General features: G+C 51.9%; 2 protein-coding genes across 6 annotated transcripts in view; both read right to left on the bottom strand.

Moving 5' to 3' along the window:
• The window catches only part of PTK7 (protein tyrosine kinase 7 (inactive)), a 65,191-nt gene extending 64,807 nt beyond the window's left edge, over nt 1–384 (bottom strand). Inside the window, exon 1 of one of the 2 annotated variants that reach the window (XM_037519744.2) lies at nt 144–384. In XM_037519744.2, the coding sequence (XP_037375641.2) occupies nt 144–222 (79 nt within the window). In that variant the 5' untranslated portion in view covers nt 223–384. The remainder of the gene's footprint in view (nt 1–143) is intronic. The other variant, XM_037519745.2, reaches the window with a different exon arrangement.
• A 1,201-nt stretch (nt 385–1,585) lies between these two features.
• KLC4 (kinesin light chain 4) lies at nt 1,586–14,841 on the bottom strand. 4 transcript variants are annotated; one of them, XM_037519746.2, is made up of 16 exons: nt 14,762–14,841; nt 12,914–13,195; nt 11,198–11,428; nt 9,426–9,507; nt 8,683–8,893; nt 8,187–8,274; nt 6,697–6,798; nt 6,299–6,472; nt 5,877–5,976; nt 5,633–5,685; nt 5,364–5,434; nt 4,577–4,685; nt 3,539–3,679; nt 3,157–3,272; nt 2,697–2,760; nt 1,586–2,045 (listed from the first exon to the last, which is right to left on the bottom strand). In XM_037519746.2, exons 2-16 carry the CDS (start codon nt 13,169–13,171, stop codon nt 1,995–1,997), a joined length of 1,851 nt encoding a protein of 616 aa, XP_037375643.1. In that variant the 5' UTR covers nt 13,172–13,195; nt 14,762–14,841; the 3' UTR covers nt 1,586–1,994. The 4 variants fall into 4 exon arrangements, with proteins under 4 accessions (XP_037375643.1, XP_054554792.1, XP_037375644.1 ...); XM_054698817.1 differs by having other exon boundaries at nt 2,697–2,757; XM_037519747.2 differs by lacking the exon at nt 14,762–14,841 and adding an exon at nt 14,259–14,578.
• Between the last annotated feature and the right edge of the window lie 5 nt (nt 14,842–14,846).

Raw genomic sequence — 14,846 nt, 5'->3', positions numbered from 1 at the left:
GCGCCCCTCCGCCGGGAACCTCTCCACCTCTCCAGGGTGTCTTCCCGGCTCCAGCCGCCAAACCCACCTCCCCGGGCGCCCCCTTTTGCCCGCGGGGCTCCCGCGCTTCCCGAGTCGCGCTCCCCCGGCTCGCCGGGACTCACCGCCCAGCAGCGGCAGCAGCAGGACGCTGAGCAGAGGCAGCCGGCGGGGGCTGATCGGGGCTCCCCGCGCAGCTCCCATCGCAGCGGGCTCGGGGAGAGGCGCGGGCGGGCGCGGAGTGCGCTCCGTGGCGGGCCCAGGAGGCCGAGCGCACCGGAGCGCGGGCGCCGCCGCAGCAGCCGCAGCCGGAGCCCGAGCCCGAGGCGTCCCGAGCCGGAGCCGCGCGCGCCCGGTACCTCCGAGTCCTCGCGCGCTGCCGCCGCAGCCAAGCCCCGCCCACGACGCCCCCTCCCCGCCGGCCGCGGCGCAGCGCCCCGCCCCTTCGACGCCCCCTCCCCGCCGGGGCGGGGAGGAGCTCGCGGTTGGGGGAGGGGTCTGGGAGTGGATGGTGGACTGGAGAGAGGCCCCGGGGAGTGTGGGAGACCTGAGCGAGGCAGCGGCGCGTCGGCCGTGCGTTTGTAGCCTAGCGTGCGGAGACGCAGGGAAGCCAAGTGACCTTTGTGATTCCGTGGCCCCTGGGAGGGGACGGTCAGTTCTGGGGGCTCCTCCCTGGGGGATGCAACCAAGTTCTTCGAGTGGTGTCTGGCTCACTTCTCAGCAACCCGTAATGCTGACTGACCTGAAACTGAGGGTGTCCCTGGTGTCCCCAGACCAAGGTACCTGGAGATACTGTGGAGCCCCAGGAGAGACGTGGTCTGAAGAAGTCAGGGGCCAGTGCATGGCTGGGGTCTGGTTTGGCTCTGGACCAATGTGAACCCAAAGGTAGAAACAAATTGGATTCTGCAGCCCGGCTAAAGGCTGTTAAACTGACAAATTCATCCCAAGTCCATCTCCAGGCAGTCTGGGCTGTGTCAGGGCTTGGCCAAGTCTCCAGCTGTGGGGAGGCCCAGCACAGCCCTTGTTCCAGGCACCCCCACCCCCAGCGCCACCACCCCCACATTCTTTCTTTGTTGTGAAAGCAGCAAGGGGTGTAGGAGGCGGGTCAGGAGGAGTCAAGCTTTAGAAGATGGGCCCCAGCTGCTGCTCAGGCCTCAGGATATGCAGAGAAGGGATGGATAGTGTCTCGTCCCCCTCTGACTGTGGAGGGCCCCCCAGGCCTGCTTAGACCTCCCTTCCCCCACACAGCTGGGAAGAGGAGGGGCAACCACAGAGGGCCTCACAGGCTGGGAGCAGTGGCGCCAGGACTCCAGGGTCCTGCCACATGGCCACCACATGTCCCTGACAACCCAGTCCACAGTACCTTCTCCTTGGGTTGTGGGCCTCCTCCCCCCATCCCCCAGATGCCTTCCTGCAGGCCCTGCTGGAGAGGACACAAACGGGAAGGAAGAGAGGAGAGACCCAAGAATCAACATTCCTCCCGTTGCCCCATCCATCACCGTTCCTCGTCCTTCTGTGAAGGGCCCCACACAACTTCCTACCCTCTTCAAACAGGACTCAAGTGACAGAATAGTTACCTGATCTTTTATTTAAGAAAAGTGAAATACATGGACCTGAAGTGAGGCAGCAGAGGGAACAAGAGGCCAGGGCAAGGCAGCGTGGCTAGCCCCAAACCCTCTGACAGAAAAGCCAGAACAGGCTACATTTCTGAGGAGCATACCTGCTTCTTGCCCACCTTGGGGGCCTCTGAGATAGCTACTCTAGAGGACCAAAAGGGTGGGAAAAGGGTGTCCTGAGGGTCCTTCTGGAAGAAAATTCCTGAGGAGGGAGCCAAGACCCTAAGGGCAGCAGCAATCTTCTGGTTAACTGCTCCCCCTTCACTGCTCTCCCTTCTTGGGGTTGGAAGAGCCAGGAGCAATAGGGAATGCTGTGAGGGCTGCTGGGCAGCCCAGCAGACCTGGGGAGGGTGTTGAATGTCAGCTGCTTGAAGAGAGGTTCATAGTGCTGGCACTGAGGCCCCGGGAGGCCTGAAACAGAAAACATCACCCCATCAGTCCAGGAACTCACCCTCCCAAAAACTGTGGCCTGGAATGGAGCCAGCTCGTGGCTGCAGTCTACCCCTGAGCCTAGGAGCGAGCCTGTAATCTCAACAAACTCTAGGGCTTTGTTTAGCCTTTGCTAGGATTTTCTAGAAGGCCACAATCTGGTAGAGAAAATAACCTGGAAGAGCCACATGAATATTGGCAAATACTTTGAATATGTTGATATAAGTAGCCATTTCACATTAAGATGTCATCACTGTTTCCTTAAATGGAGATGATTTAATATTTTACCCCTTCAAATCTGAGTCCCCAGAGTGAAGAATATAGTGACTGCATGAGGAAGAGCAATTAGTATCCCCCAAATCATTCTTGAATTATTCATAACTGCAAAGCACCAGTTTAGAGAACATCAATGTCTATCCCCCTCCTGATGAATTTATTGGTGCTCTTTCTGGCCTGAAACTGTCCCTTGGTGATCACTAACCCAACCAGCTGTCTGTCTGATTCCTGTGTGCCTAACTTCAGATCCCTGGCTGGAGTCTTCATCTCAGAGGACTCACCCCTCTTCCTAACTCCCAAGGGGCTTGCTCAGTGGCTACCCCTTCTCACCCACCAACTCACAAGCACTGCTCTCACCTGGAGGGGGGCGGCATCAGGTTGGTTCAGATAGCTTAAGGAGGCTGCCCGCTTCATATTGCTGCTACATCGGAGAAAGAAAAAATTGAGGCCTCATTCTTCCCCTTGAGAGGCTCTAAAGCGGTGAGACTCTAAGGCCCTGCCACAGGAAATCGAATTACTGCCTCCCTACCATTTAACACCACCCCCTACTCACCACACATATTCTCTCTCTCTCTCTCTCTCTCTCTCTCTCACACACACACACACACACACACACACACACACACACAGAGTTACCAACACCTCCTTGGGTATCTTTATCCCTCCCCTGGAGCACCTGCTGTTCCCAAGCCCTCTCTCAATGGTCATTCCTATATTTCTCTCCAAGATACTTTCTCCTCCAGAGATGAGGGGCCAAGAGGAGTTGGCAGCAGGTGCTTATTTGACTGCCTTGCCATATCTCAGTCTTACTGTGTACCTGGAAGACCGAGGCTCTGTTCCCTGGAGCTTCCTCACTAGGAGTTCACTGCTTCTCCGAAACACATCCCGGATCTTGCCCAGAGAGCCACTCCTCTGCAGGGTCCCACTGCCATCCTGGTGGAGAGGGATGGGGAACAGAAGCTAAGGGGAACCCACACAGACTGGCTTCTAAATCTACTCTTGCCATTTCTCCTGCATACATTCCCCCTTCCTCCCAAAGCCTAGTGAGAACAAGAGCCCTGTCAAAAGCTGCTGGCAGAGACACCCCTGAGCAGATGGGCTAACTGAACTTAAGGGGTAGGGGCATGTCTTTGAATCCTACATGGACAAGCTCACAGTCTCTCACCACCAGCAGCAGGAGGGGCAATGATCCGACTTACCCCTGACCACTCCACAGCCACAGAGGCATCTTCACCTCCCTCGAATTTCACGCTGCCCCCAGGGCCCTCCTGGGAGGCTCTTCCACCATCACCCTCCCCAAGCAGCTCTGCCACCTTGGTCTGGCTAATGGGATCAGTGCCCTGGAAGGAAAAGGAAGAAGCTAGGACTTTCCATTACTTAACTGCTCAGAATGGGGCTTCCGAACTTTTTTTCACCATCACCTACAGTACGGAAAATGTTTTTCCTTGTGACGTCCCACAACACACATACTGGACTCACACTCACCTTTTCTATTGGCAGTACAGCCCTGTGTATAGATATATACATACAGTTATATACATGGCCCACAATGGATTGATTTCCCAACCACTAGTTAGTCAAGACCCACAATTTGAGAAACTCTTATTTTAGGGTTCCCCTCAACCTCAAACCCCTCATCCATATCACCCAGCCTCTCCTGAGTGAATTCTTCAAAGGTTGGTGTGAGAAAATTAGCCCAATTTAGGGCCTCCCCGGTGGCACAAAGATTTAAGTCTCAGTACTATGTAGGTGTTGGCAGCCTCTGCAGCCTGAGTTCGCTCTCCATCCAGGCAGCTGACCCACATGGCACAGCAGACCTCTCCTGCCTCATTGGCTGCTCCCCTCAGTGGTGTACCTCAGTTAATCTGCCTATTCTGCTCTCTACCCTGTCTCTGGTGAATCCTCTCACCACCACCACCACCGCGACCCCGCACCTCTGGCCTACACCCAAGCTCGCATATGCATAAATAAATAAAATAAATCTTTAAAAAAATTTACAAAAGAAAATTGGTCCAATTTCATGAAGTGAACTTTGAATTTGGAGTCATGACCACAAAAGGCAGGTGAGGAGTAAGAACATGATTAAAAACAACCACAACCACTAGAGGGCCTCGCCATCCTCTCCCCATCTTTCTCCTCAGCCTCTCCTCTTTTGAACACTCAAAGGAAGCCTTGGTGGTCTTCAACCTCCAAGTGCAGGCCTTCCCGAGGCACCATCTTCCCTCCTGATTGCTGACCTGTTTCCGGGAGCGCAAGGCACATTCCTCCAGGGTCTCCGCTGCCTCCAGCTTTCCCTGGCGTCTGTACAGAGCACCTAGGTTTCTCAGAGTGGTGTTCACTGTGGGACTGTGGGGGGAGAGACCAGGACACGACGAGAGAACAAATTCAGAAAAGACAAGAAAGAGAGGAAGCAGAGTTAAGGCCAAGTGAAGGTCAAAGGGAAGAAGAAGGGCCTTCCTGGTGGCCTAACGGTTAAGTCTCAGAGCTATCACCCCTACACGCTGGCCAGAGCGCTGCCCACATATGGCGCAGCAGACCTCTCCTGTCTCGCCCACTGCTCCCCTCAACAATGTATTTCAGTCAATCCACCTGTTCTGCTCCCCACTTTGTCTCTGGTGAATCCTCTTACCCCCTGCATCTCTGGCCTACACTCCAGTTCTTCTAAGCCAAAATAAATAAATCTTTTTTAAAAGAAAGGGAAGAGGGGCCTCCCTGATGTCGCAAGGGGTTAAGTGTCAGCACTATGAAGCTATCCACAACTACTCCCCGGCCAGGGAGGTGACCCACATGGCACAGCAGACCTCTCCTGTCTCGCCCACTGCTCCCCTCAGCAGTGTATTTCAGTCAATCTGCCTGTTCTGCTCCCCATTCTGTCTCTGGTGAATCCTCTCACCCCCCCCCCGAACCTCTGGCCTGTACCCCAGCTCTTGTATGCATAAATAAATAAATCTTTTTTTAAAAAAAAGGAGGGAAGAAGGAAATAGGCCCAGGGGGCTTGGATGGAGGGCACCACTGGCAGCTCACCTGCTCACTTTGCAGGCCTTGTACCAGCCTCCACACTCAGCATAGGGGGTGAAGCCCTCACGATGCCTGCTCTGCAGGAGGACAGAGGGTGAGGGGAAGCCAGAAATGAGAGTAAAGAGAAGCTGGGGCACAGGCTGGCAGGGGGTTAGGGTATAGACTGGGTAAGCACCATGCATCTGGGACTGGTGCCCGAGTGGGAAGTAAGGAGCTGGGCTATCAGAAGGAGTAAGACAGAGGCCCTGGTTCCCCAGGCAGGGAGCCCCACTCACTTTGCTCATTTCCTCCCGCTCCTCTGCATGCATCCAGATGGGCTTGTGGTCATCTGGGGGTGATATAACAGGTGGTGAGGTTAGAGAAAAGAGCTGGACAGTATCGGGGGAGCCAGAGAACAGAGCTGGATGAATTAAAGGGTTCTTACTCCCCCTGGGAATCACTGTGGACTAAACCCCCTCCCACCTTTGAACGACATTTCTTTTCCTCCCTATAGCTCCTTCCCCAGCCCTTATCACTCACCATCCACAGACCCAAACTCCTGCACATGGGCACGGGTCAGGATCTCTTTGTAGAGTGTTTCAGCCTCAGCATATTTGCCCTGTTTCAGGTAACAGGAAGCCTGGGGGCAAGAAGGCAAAAAGGAGCAAGAGACGAAGACAGGGACTGGGCCAGCTCAGAGATTTCTACTTCTTGGTCTCTTTATCACTTTCGCCAGAGCTGCTACTCCTAACTCTTCTCCTAGCTACATGGTCAAGGGCATTCCCATTCCATTCTACTCACAACAGGCTACCACTGAATGAGATACATCCCTCACCCACAAAGGCAGCCCCCGAGATGGGCGCAAAGTGAGGTTAATGTACCAGACTGTGATGCCTCTAGATGCCAGGACCCGATGGCCTTCCCCTTCCCCTCCTCCTGCCCACTTGCCCTTCCTCCCTTACCAGGTTATTCTTGGTCCGGGCTACATTAGGGTTGTCAGGCCCCAGCTGCCCTTCGTAGATGGCCAGTGCCCGCCTATAATAACGTTCCACAGCCTCATATTTGCCTTGGTTTTGGCACAACAGGGCCAGATTGTTCAGCTGCTTTGCCACATCTGGGTGGTCAGTGCCCAGGACCTGAAGGGGGGCAAAAGAAGGATGATGTCTATGACTATGAGTGTGTGTGGCACTGGCTTGCGTGAACACACACATGTGGGGAGCAGGGGGAAGGAATGACAAAAGGGGAAATAAGGCAGACATAGTGGGGGTGAGGAAAAAAATGTGAGGAAAGAGGACAGACCTGAAGAGAGGTGGCAGAGGGGTCAGAGCATCAGGGAAGAATGGGGAGAGGGCCCAGGCACCTTTTCTCGAATCTCCAATGCCCGTTGGCACAGCGGCTCTGCCTCCTTGTATTTGCCTCTCTTGCCATAGAGCACAGCCAGATTGTTGAGTGTGGCGGCCACCTACGAAGACAAGCCTGTCCCCATCAGACGCTGGTGCTGCAAAGGACCTGGAGAATCAGAGTCCTCCACAGCACAGCAAGGCCACTCACTGCAATGCCAAGAGAAATGGGTTGTCTACCCTAGCCAGAGGCTTGGGAGGGGAAACTACTGAGTAGGATAGCTCTGAGGTTCTCTGTGGGGGGATGGTATCGCCCTCTAGGGGAATTTTAGACATTTTGGGAAGCATTTTTTTCAGTTGCTATTCAAGATTAGGGGCACCATTAACCTTTGGGAAAGCAAGGACCTCACAGATGTTCTGCCAGCTTCTGCATGTGTTGGCAGACATCCCAACACTGGATGTAAGCTCTGATGCCTAGTGGGATATGAAGACAGGAGTCAGGCTTTCTAAGGTACATCATTCCTGCCTATCACAGGTCATAAGACAGGGAATTATTTTTACACAATGAGTTCATTTTCCAAAATATCTTCTTTCTCATTTTGTCTACTTTGAAAATCTATCCATTGTCTTGGCAAGCCACCCTACTTAGGTTATTGCTCTCTCTTTTCACTCCAAATCAACCTGGTCTGTCAAAACTTCTCTCCTTTTTTCTCCTTTTTTTATCATTACTTATTCTAACCCTGGATTTTCTTTTTTTTCTTTTTTTTTTAAAAAGATTTATTTATTTATGCATACAAGAACTGGGGTACAGGCCAGAGGTGCGGGGGACGGTGAGCAGATTCACCAGAGAGGGTGGGGAGCAGAACAGACAGATCAACTGAAATACACTGCTGAGGGGAGCAGCCGGCGAGACAGGAGAGGTCTGCTGCGCCATGTGGGTAGCTCCCTGGCTGGGGATCAAACTCAAACTTATGCTACATTGGCTGGCAACAGCTAGATAGTGCTGTGTCTTTAACCTCTGTGCCACCAGGGAGGCCCTTTTCTAGCACTTCTTAACACAGAACAGCTGATTAGTCTTATTTCTCCTAAATCTAAAGTTATTTATCATACAGCAGATGTTGTATCCAGTACATCTACTTTCTAGCATAGATGTATTGGATATAACTGTTACTGTATCGTATTTTTACTTGATTATAATGTATTATATATTATTTTATTATAATTTATTTTCTTTATTTCTCTTATATTAATAGGTTATTATTCACCTTTCTGGGAAATTTCATAGGTAAGTAGGTTTCACTATTTATAAATTAAATTCATAATATACAAATGTTAACTATAAGGAGCTACTGGGTCTCAGCACGTTCAACCACTGGCCTTGGGAGACAAATGCCTGCAAGAAAGGAATCCTCATGCCTCCTTCCTGAGCACCCCTAGTAGGCAGGCTGGTGGCAGCAGAGGGACAAACTGAGAGAAATCAAAAGCGCACAGGAGAACAGGGAATACTGACAGCAGGGTGGTCCCGGCCCAGGGTGCTCTCCCGGATGTTGAGGGCATCATTCAGCAGGTGGGCAGCTTCCTTATACTTATTCTGGTCCCTGCAAAAGGACAAAAGTGACAAAGAGTTACCCTAAAACCTGTCCTCCAAGCCATCTCATTCTCTCCTTCCTTTTGGGATGACCAAGGAGACAGGAAGCCTGGTGTGAACAGCCCACCTGCATAGTTGCACCTGGGCACAGAACATGGCCAAGCCAGGAGGAGGCTGCTAGTTATAGGGTGCAAGAGACAGAAAGAGACCCCATCCAGAGGAGAGGCTTCTGATGCAAATAGGCTGCGATAAGTATTCTCTGAGGTCAAGGGCACAGCTATGGAGAGAATGAGAAAGCCCCAAGTGGGGTATACGTGGAAGGTCCAGGAGGCCAAGAGGGAACCTGTGGAGAGGAGGAATGGGAGGCAAAGGCAGATCAAGGCGGGAATGTGGAGACAAGGAGACAAGCAGTACTCACCGATATACCAAGGCCAGGATGTTGAGCATCGTCGCGACATCAGGGTGGCCACGGCCAGATGTGCGCTCCAGGTCCTCCAGCGCCTGCTTGCAGAGTGGCACGGCTACCTCATAGCGACCCTGGGCTGCATACTGGATCACCAAGTTGTGCAGTGTCCGCAATCTTGCTGGAATCTCATATCCACTGTGTTGGGCACCCTGGCCACGGGACACTAAACCATCCCAGAAAATGAACAGGAAACTTTCAGGGGAGTCCTCCTTTTACCTCTGTTGTCTGGCCTCCCCCTGCTTTGTTCCCTGCCTGTGCCTGCCCCCCACCAGCCTCACTCAAGATATGCCTCAATAGCTATTCTTTTGTCTGCTTTCTTGCACCTGTACACATAGTTCATTCAATGATATTCATTCATTAAACAAACATTTACTCAATAAGCATAAGCCAGGGGCTGTGCCAGGGATACAAAGATAAGAAAGACTTAGTTCTTTGCCCTAAGGAGTTCGTGTTCTTCCACTTCAGGGTCATTCTCCCACCTGACTGAATACTTAACCTGGCAAGGACCTGTGTCATTCCTACCTCCCTAGCAGTGCCTAACAATATAGGTATTTAGTAAATGTTGATGAACAAAGGGAAGGCTGAGGAAAGCAAAGTCCCTGTCCCATTGGCAGAGGCAGTGGATGGAGCACATCCAGTGTACAGGGTGGGCCACAGCCTCCCACCGCACCCTCCAGCACCAATGTGAAACTCACAGCCGTTGCTGGGGTCCTCTTCTTCCTCGTTGGGGAAGAGATCATCCAGGGAATCCTTCGTGGCATCACCCTCCTTCTCCTCCTGGAAGGGAAGTAGCAGCATGTCTGGGCCAAGATAGCTCCAGGAGGTTCTTTAAGGCTGCTCTAAACTGTGAAGTCACTGATAGGTGGGGCCAAGGAGAAGACCTTGTTCATGTCCCTCATGGCCCTGGGAAGACCAGCATCTGTCTCACCAAGCTCAGGCCCCTCTTGTTTGTAAAAACCAGAACTGCTTCAGCCAAAATCTCATAACTTACCTTTCCTTCCAATCTAGTTTCCTTTCTAAGCACCCTCAATCTCCAGCCTCCACCTTTCTGCTCCTCAACTCTTATAATTATAGCCCTCTGCCAATCCCTATGTGTTTACAGTGATTATATGTCTGTCCTGTCTCTCCTGAGGGTTGGGAGTGTGTCTGATCTTATTGACACATACCCAAAGTGTTTAACTCAGCCTGTCCCCATCATGTGCCATTGCTCACTCTGGGGTAAGTGCCCTACCCTCACTGTCTAACCTCCTTCCATGTCAGGAAAATTTGCTTTGCCCGACCAGGCACTGCAGCCTTGTACAAACACCCCCCAACCCCTCTGTCCAGCTTCACCAATGTGTCCCATGTAAATCTACCTTCTTTCCCTTTCCAGCCTCATCTGTGACAACCCCTCTCCTGAGTCTAGAAGCCTCTTCCTCTCCTTCATCATTCATTAAAATCCATCCCAACTCCTAATTCATTGAAATGAAAAAATCCTACCTGGACACCACCTCTTCAGTGACTCTTTCTCAGACCACTCTAGCCCCCAGGAACCCATCTCTCTGGAATTCCACCCACATTGGCAGAACCACTTATCCAGACTGAACCCTTGCTGCTTTGCCTTGTCACAAAGGGTGCTTATGTATAAGCCTTGGCCCTATAGGTATTATAAACTTAGAAGGCAGGAACTCTTTTTATATACTTCTGAAGATTTTATTCATTTATTTTTACATAGAAAACTGGGGTACAGGTCGGAGGTGTGGGGGGGTGAAAGGACTCACCAAAGTCAGAGTGGGGAGCAGAGAAGGCGGATTTACTGAAATACACTGCTAAGGGGAGCAGCGGGCGAGACAGAGAGGTCTGCTGTGCCATACTTGTGTACATGGGTTAGCTCCCTGGCCAGGGATTGAATTCAGGCCATTGAGATGGGCCTTCAGGTGAAAGTCCTGAGACTTAACCCCTAGGCCACTAAGGAGGCCTGACAGGAATCCTTTTATGGTTCTTTATAGCACCCCTAAACGTATCTTCTTGCTCCAAGGCGTAGAGATGTATAAGTGTGTGTTAAGTGAGGGTTAACTTTCACACATTTTGAGAGCAAATCTTAGAAGGCCTTGCTCAACTAGGCTATGCTTCCCTAATTATAGCACTTAGGATCCTGAATTGTCCAGGTGCTTATCTGTCTTGCCCCCACAAACCTGTAATTGTGAGAGTAAGAACTCTGTCTGCCTTGTTCACTGTTACATACCCAGAGGAGTGTACAGAGCCTGGCATATATAGTAGTCATTTAATGAAACATTGACTGAATGAGTGAACACTGTTTTCCTGTTGCTGTCATCTAGAGATGGTATCAAGACCTAAATTCTGCCAGACGGGGTTAGGTTAGGCAGCACTGCTGGCCCCTGTTGCTGATGGAGCAGTTGCCCCCATGTTTTGAGTGTTGCCCCCAGCTGTGCCCTGCCAGCACCCCAGCTAGCCTACACAAACTTACTGCCGTGTGTCCATCCTCATCATATTGCCGCAGCTGTCCCAGGAACTCCAGGTGCTTCTTTTCCTCCTCCAGCTGAGCCACGGCCTGTTCACTGCGCTGCAGCCGTTGCTGTGTACCTGCCAGCTCATCCCGAAGCCACTGGTTTTCCTGACACAGCCGTCGCACCTGAGCTCGCAGTTTCTGTTTCTCCGACTCCACTGTGCTTAGGTGGCTGGCTAAAGCCAGCATCACCTAGGTGGGGGTACATTCTGTGAATGCCAGACTCTGAATAGAAGTATTCAGGGAGAAGTGGGAGGGGAGCCCGGTAAAACTGCAGTAAGATTGGCAGTGGCCTGGTGGTGGGGTTGGATAGCAATGACTCTACCTTCAAAATAGACCCTGAACCCTATTTCTCACCACCTCCATTGCCACCACTGTGGGTCAAGCCACATTAATTCCTACCTGGATTCCTGCAATAGCCTCTTCACTGGCCTCCCTGCTTTTTTTTTTAAAGATTTATTTTATTATGCATACAAGAACTGGGGTACAAGTCAGAGGTGCGGGGGGGTGTGTGTGAGAGGATTCACCAGAGATAGAGTGGGGAACAGAACAGGCAGATTGACTGAAATACACTGCTGAGGGGAACAGCGGGCGAGTCAGGAGAGGTCTGCTGCGCCATGTGGGTTGCTCCCTCGCCAGGAGGTGAACTTCTAATACAGTGGCTGCGGACAGCTTCATAGGATGTGTCTTAAGCCCCTGCGCCACCAGGGAGGCCCTGGCCTCCCTGCTTTTGCCCTTGTTCCCTTAGAGTCTATTCTCAACCTAGCAGCCAGATGAGCCTTTTAAAATATTAAGTTAAACCACATCACTCCTCCACTCAAAACACTCCAGTAGGGCCTCCCTGGTGGCGCAGCGGTTGAGCGCTGGGTTGCGAAGCTGCCCGCGGCCTCTGAGGCGCCGGTTCGATCCCCGGCTGCTCCCCGGCTACCAGAGGAGGGTTCCACATGGCGCGCAGACCTCTCCTGCCGCCCGCTGCTCCCCTCAGCAGTGTGCTTCGGTCCTTCTGCCTGCTCTGCTCCCCGCTCTGGCTCTGGTGAATTCTCTCACTGTCCCTCGCTTCTGACTGTACCCAGTGCATGTATAAACAAAACAAACAAACAAATAAAATAAATAAATAAATAAAACATGCCTCTATAAAAAAAAAAAAAAACTATATATAAAAAAAAAACCTCCAGTAACTTCCATCTCATTCAAAGCAAAAGCAAAGTCCTCAGGATGGATGGCTTTTAAGTTCCGCTTGACCTGTTCCCCGCCCCCCAGTCCTACTGCCTCTCCAAGGTAGAAAGCATTTTCTACCTTGCTTCCCCTCATTCATTCTACTGCAGTCTCACTAGCCCCTCATTGAACTCACTGCAAAGCTCTAGGTTGTCCTTGCCACCTGCTCTGCTAAGGATGCTCTTTTCCCATTTATTCCCTAACCCCCTTCCCTGCTTTATTTTTATGCTTGGCAATGATCATGCTGTCACTACTTACTTATTTGTGTATTATCTGCCTAAAATTTAGTCAAATTTTTGACTATTGTGCTCAGTGAGGTATCTCAAATGCCTGGCACATAGTAGGGAATTTAATACATTTTTGCTGAATGAATTCAACAATCTAAGACAAGGGCCTCCATATCTCTAATCAGACAACAGTTTATCTACACTGGGTCACTTGACATTACCTCCTCTCTCTTACCTGAGCCTCACTCAGCCCCAGTTCGATGTTTTCCATGGAACGACGCAGTTGTCGGGCCTTCTCATGCACCAGACCTTCTTCATGGCCTCCCTGCTGCAGACACTCAATGGTTTGGGACAGGCTTTGCAGTACAGCCTGGTGTTCACTGTGTAGGGCCTCCAGCCCTTGGCTCACCAGCCGAGTGCTTCCCAGGATCTCCTCCTGGCTGAGGCGGTGTCCTGCAGGTTCATCCCGCTGCCCCAACACCAGGCCCGACATCCTGGTCAGGGGACCTTGACTGGGCTAGGGAGAAACAACAGAGCTCATTTGGCATAAAGAAAAGAAAAAGAGGCTGAGCACGTTGGTTACAGGATGGTGGGGATCCAAGCGAAGGAACAAGAGAGAGAGCATGTGCAACCCTGTGGTTGAATTGGAGAGAGAGTGACCACTATACTAAACACAATACGATACTAAACACAAAGTCAAGGATGTGGACACAGAGAAAGGAAGGAGAACTGACTTGAGTAAGAATGACTGTAGAAGGAATGAAGATACTTAGAACTAGCAGAGGGATTTAGAACTTGGGAACAGAACAGAAAAGGAGTTGGAGAGCTTGGGTTACAAGAAGGAATCAAGAGATGAGAGCGCTGCAGGTACACAAGGGGTGTTTGGTGAGAGCTGTAAAGGCAATGGGGTTAAAGCAGACAGAAGATATACAAAAAGAGCAGAGATGTTGGTGGGGGGGTAGGAAGAGAGGGAAAATAAGAAAGACTTCATGGCAGGACCCACATGAAGGGATCCCAGAAGGCACATGGTCTTCAGGCACATCTATCACCCACTGAACTAAGCCAAACCCGGTCAGCTGTGCTTCTTTCCACATTAGCCTTCATACCTTACAACCCTGACCTCAGGCTGTCTTCCTACTTCCTCCAAAGGGCCTGTTTCTCATTTTTAAAGTCCTCTTACCTGTATACAGAGTACAGCCCTTGGCTACCCTGCTCAGGCAGGAGCAGAGAAGAAATTCTGCTCAGCGGCCAGAGACTCAAAAGGATGTGCCTTGCCCAAAGTCCAGAAGTCCAATGTTCCCACCTCTTCACTCACTTCACAGCCACCCAGAGGGCCTGGCCAGAGCCCCACCCAGGACAAACACCCTCCCTCCCTTGCCTACAGGTCTTCAAGACGACCCATGTCCCTCCTCTGCCTGAAACCAGCCTCCCAACCCAAGCCTGGGGAGCTATTTTCTCCTAAGAAAAGAGCGAGATTAGATCTGAGCCTTGTGGCAAGGGGCGTGTCTGAGAAAGGGTAGGGAAAAAGACCAGGTCACTCCAAGCCTAGTCACTTGCATAGCTTTGTCTGTCACAATCACCTACTAACAGGCTCTGAGAGGAGTCACTTTAGGGTGCCTCGCGGGCGCCTGATGAAGCAGGAAGAAAGGCAGGTCTGCGGAGCGGCTTCAGGGTCACAGGGAAATGCGGCGCTGGGAGTTGGTCTCCAGGCCTGGGGATGTGACTGAGGAGTGATCCAGGCTATCGACCAGACCTGGGGCCCAGAGTGGGTAAAGACAGAGCTGGGCGACGCAGAAGAGGGGTGGGGGGCGCGGGTGAACTGCTGAGGTCCGCGTCGCCAAGGAGCTACAGGAGCCGGGCAATCCCAGGGTCACTGAGTCAGTCGGTAGCGCAGGGGCGGGGCGGTCTGTCTGTCTGTCTGTCTGATCACTGAGGGGCGGGAAGATTCGCTGGGGGCGGAGTTTTTAGTCTGTTTAGAGTTGTGTAAGGTCGGTCGGAGGGAGTTTGTTCATCTTTCCGAGAACGCGGAATAAGAAGTAGCGGGACCTCAACCCTCAGCCCAAAAGTACAGTCAAACACTCACCCGCAGTCTCTGAGTCTGGCTACCGCCCTTGCCGGTACTGCCCCTTTAAATCCATCATGGCTGCCGCTCGAGGCAATTGTTTTGA

This window comes from Talpa occidentalis, unplaced genomic scaffold (assembly GCF_014898055.3).
Source record: "Talpa occidentalis isolate TD23 unplaced genomic scaffold, MPIMG_talOcc4v2.1 talOcc4.2, whole genome shotgun sequence".
Classification (NCBI taxonomy): Eukaryota; Metazoa; Chordata; class Mammalia; order Eulipotyphla; family Talpidae; genus Talpa; species Talpa occidentalis.
This window is presented reverse-complemented; position numbering and strand designations above follow the sequence as displayed.